At 35.9% G+C, this 3,757-nt stretch overlaps 1 protein-coding gene across 1 annotated transcript; it reads right to left on the bottom strand.

Moving 5' to 3' along the window:
• Nucleotides 1-921: 921 nt before the first annotated feature.
• LOC103708136 (calmodulin-like) lies at nucleotides 922-3,439 on the bottom strand. Its single transcript, XM_008792913.5, has 4 exons — nucleotides 3,281-3,439; nucleotides 1,820-1,977; nucleotides 1,562-1,642; nucleotides 922-1,271 (listed from the first exon to the last, which is right to left on the bottom strand). Exons 1-4 carry the CDS (start codon nucleotides 3,351-3,353, stop codon nucleotides 1,137-1,139), a joined length of 447 nt encoding a protein of 148 aa, XP_008791135.1. The 5' UTR covers nucleotides 3,354-3,439; the 3' UTR covers nucleotides 922-1,136.
• Between the last annotated feature and the right edge of the window lie 318 nt (nucleotides 3,440-3,757).

Below are 3,757 nucleotides of genomic sequence, written 5' to 3'. Positions count from 1 at the left end.
CCCGAGAACAGAGATCGATAGAGCGACAAAGGAGATTTTCAAAGCTTCTAGACATAGCAATGACAGCCACAACAAAGGCAGAAGAGATGCCGACGGCAGATTAGATGATCAGTGACTCTGATACCATGTTAAAATATTTACAGAAGAAGAGAAAAATGGAAGAAAAAAGAGAAAAATGATTTTATTTCTTTGTTTTATCATATTCAGTACATCTCAAAGGTTATATGTACTTGTGTACAAACTCCATACAAAGAAAATAATATAGGTTGATATATAACCAAACAAATAATGAAAAATATTTTTTTGTTTTATCATATTCGGTACATCTCTATAGCAGCCGCCTGCTATAAGTCCTCATGCTGGAGCAATAGATTACTAAATTCTCTAGCATCATCGCATCTTTCATATGATGCCTAAGACAGGCCAAATAGAAACCCATAGGCAAATACATTGCTGATAATATAAAATTGTATAACAAAATTATATCAGAAGAACCCCACTGCCTTGAAGAATTATGCTTGAGAGCGAAACTAGCCAGGGAGCGAATCATTAAGTTATGCTGCCTATTAACATGAGAAATGTGAAGATTGGTGAAGCAGCATTTCCAGTTCAAACAATTATTTAAAATTATTCAAGTATTCAATGAAACCAATAATAAAGAAAATAAGGGTGACCTCAGGTCCACCCAGGAGGCCAGTTAAGCTGCCAGTGAAGTCTCTAGCCCTGTACCAGGATATCTAAGGAATATATCATCATGCTAACAAAGAAAAATATCAAAAACCTGTAAGGGATTATTTTCTGAAAATTTCATGGAATCATGTGGACTTAAAAATCATCGAGCATGACTTCTGTAGAAGTAGTTGTTGTGCTCTCTTTTTTGACAGATATCTCTTCCCTTTGTATCATTTCTCCATCACAATATGCAAGTATCGCACGCATTTATTTTATAGAATTGGGCAAATCATTGTTTGCACCAGTAGGTAATTTGATCGAACATGTAGATAAAGTGGGAAGAGGAAAAATATCGACATTTATGATTAGATATAGAAAAAGGCCAGTAAAATGTAAAGAATTGTTATTCAGTTAAACAAAGATATGAAGTTTAGATGCAACATCTTCATCATCTAACATATAAGTTAGGTGGCCTTCATCATTCGCACAAATTCCTCGTAGTTCACTTGTCCATCACCATCCACATCTGCCTCCTTAATCATTTGATCAACCTCTTCATCAGTCAATTTCTCCCCGAGATTAATCATCACATTCTTTAGCTACAAGCACAAAAAAAAAAATCAAACAAATAAATAAATAAGTTTAGAACCAAATACTACAAATGAAAGCATTAAATGAACATAACAATTGACTTATTCAGATATAATGCGCATGGTGAGATGCACTTTCAAGTTCTTAGCTGTGTACCAGATCTTGTTAAAACTGATGCAAGTGAATATTGTTGCTAATTTTCACACAAGCACATGGAACTGTGGTTTATCTCAGCTTAAAATTACAAAAGGCATGCAAAGAAAAGATAGATGGAACATTGTAACTATTTTAAATTTACCTCACTGGCTGAGATATATCCATTTTGATCCTTGTCAAAGACCTTGAAAGCTTCTTTGAGTTCCTCCTCTGCATCAGTCTCCTGCAAGGAGGGTAATACTAAGTGTCAAGTCTTTGATTACCCAAAAAAATGTCAAGCTCTTCATGAGGGTAACGACAAGCAGGAGACAGAGATCATGTGATCTCTAATATGGCCAATCAGAGCAGACATTAGTATAGTACATATTGGATGTGTAATGGTTTAATTATATTATTTTACCTTCATTTTTCTTGCCATTAGACTCAAAAATTCTCCAAATTCTATGGTTCCATTGCCATCTGCATCGATTTCTGTAATCATTTCATGCAACTCATCTTCAGTAGGGTTCTGGCCCAATGATTTGATGACGGTGGCAAGTTCTTCCAGTGTGATGCACCCTGCGGTTTAAGCAAGAAGCAGAAGAAGCCATTAATAATCATAATCCTCCTAAAAAGAGCATTGACTGCCTAATGAGTTATTAGCATGGTGTATACATATGAAAGTTTTATCTTATGAAGATCATAATGGTCATCTCCTTTTCTCAATCATTCTCCTGAGGAAAAGACAAATTCACCCACAGTCATTTACCTCATGCTTTGTTCTTCTTGTCAATGGAACCAACATCTCAAAAACTCTGGTAGAAGGATTATTAGGCTTCCATCCTAACTAAAGATTGTCTAGAAGATTGATAATATAACAATTTGCTAGGTCTAATTAGGATTGTTCAAAGCTTCTGGCTTAGCCGATTGATAAAGTCTCTCGGTGGTCGTAGCATGGAGTTACATTCCTCAAAAAAAAAAAAAAAAGTTGTAAAATGGACTTTTATCCAATATCCAGCTCCATCAAGGTGGGGAGGACAAAGAATAATATTATTAATTTTATTATTTATGATAAAACCTTGCTTGTAGGTTAAAAAAAATCGACAATAATATTAACAAAGAACATCATTTGTGTTTTGTGGAAATTTCTGTAGCATACTTTTTTGTGCTTCAATTCTACTGCTCGATCGTGGTCCATCGACAACATCTTAGTTGGGTGGCCAATAAAATTCTTAATGATTTGGCTTCTAGCTTCCCAAATCCAACTCGGCATGATGGCTTAAAAAACCAACCATCTAGGCCACTTAACAATCTCTATTGTGGTGGAAATTTTTTAATTTGACCAATTCATGGCCTCTAGCCAGGTCTAAACCATCCAAGAGACTAACAACTTCTAATAGACTCACTCCAGCTCTCCCCTTACACTTTTTCTTTCTCTCTGAAAGAGAAGTGGCGTACAAGGACTTCACACAAGTCCACCATAGACTAGAGACAAGACAAAAGCAATGGAGATCCATGCTTTAGCATCATATACAAAACAAAAAAAATGCTAACAAACACAGGCACATATCAGAAGAACGAAACATTTTATCAGGAAAACTAACAAACTGATCATATCTCAGAAAAAAAAAAATCCATTGTAGTTAATCCCCATTTTCTCAACTAAAGAAGATACCAGGCTCTCTTATCAACCCCACATTTACATATCAGACAAAATTAACCACAAAAGACCAAAGTTAACAACTGGAGGGCAAGATAAGAGTCTAAAACAAGAACAAAATATTCATTGAAACTAAACCAAATCAATCAACCCAGAGAGAAACCAACAAGAATTCCCTCTCGAAAAAAAAAAAAAAACAGAGAGAGAGAGAGAAGAACTAACCATCTCCATCCTTGTCAAAGAGGCTAAAGGCTTCCTGGAACTCAGAGATCTGCTCCTTTGTCGGGCGATCCATAGCAATATAATCTATAGCCAAAAGAGAGCTAACGAAGAATACCTTGTAGGGGGGAAGGCGATGCAAGAAAACCGAATACCAGCGCTGGGCTTTTGTAGGCACGAGGGAGGAGTTAGAAGTATTCTGGACGGCTGACTTTTTTTTCAAATTACTCCTGGTCAAAAGTCCTTTTCAAAGAATATAAATATTAGATTTTCTTATCCAATAATTTATCTATGTTTTATTTCGATCCTTTGTCTGCTGCTTTCCACCCTAAAGGGCGAATTTGTTGGCCCAAACGGGTGCATTTGTTTCCAGCCCCGCAACCCGGTCGGTCTGACCGTGAGTCTGTGACCTGATGTCCCTTTTCTTATTTTATTTTTTTATTTCCTTTTTGTTTTCTTCTAGGCTTTAATTTATTTTCT

The sequence above is a fragment of the Phoenix dactylifera genome, chromosome 1, assembly GCF_051530095.1.
Source record: "Phoenix dactylifera cultivar Ajwa chromosome 1, Ajwa_hap1_PhDact_Kaust_v1.1, whole genome shotgun sequence".
Lineage (NCBI taxonomy): Eukaryota > Viridiplantae > Streptophyta > Magnoliopsida > Arecales > Arecaceae > Phoenix > Phoenix dactylifera.
This window is presented reverse-complemented; position numbering and strand designations above follow the sequence as displayed.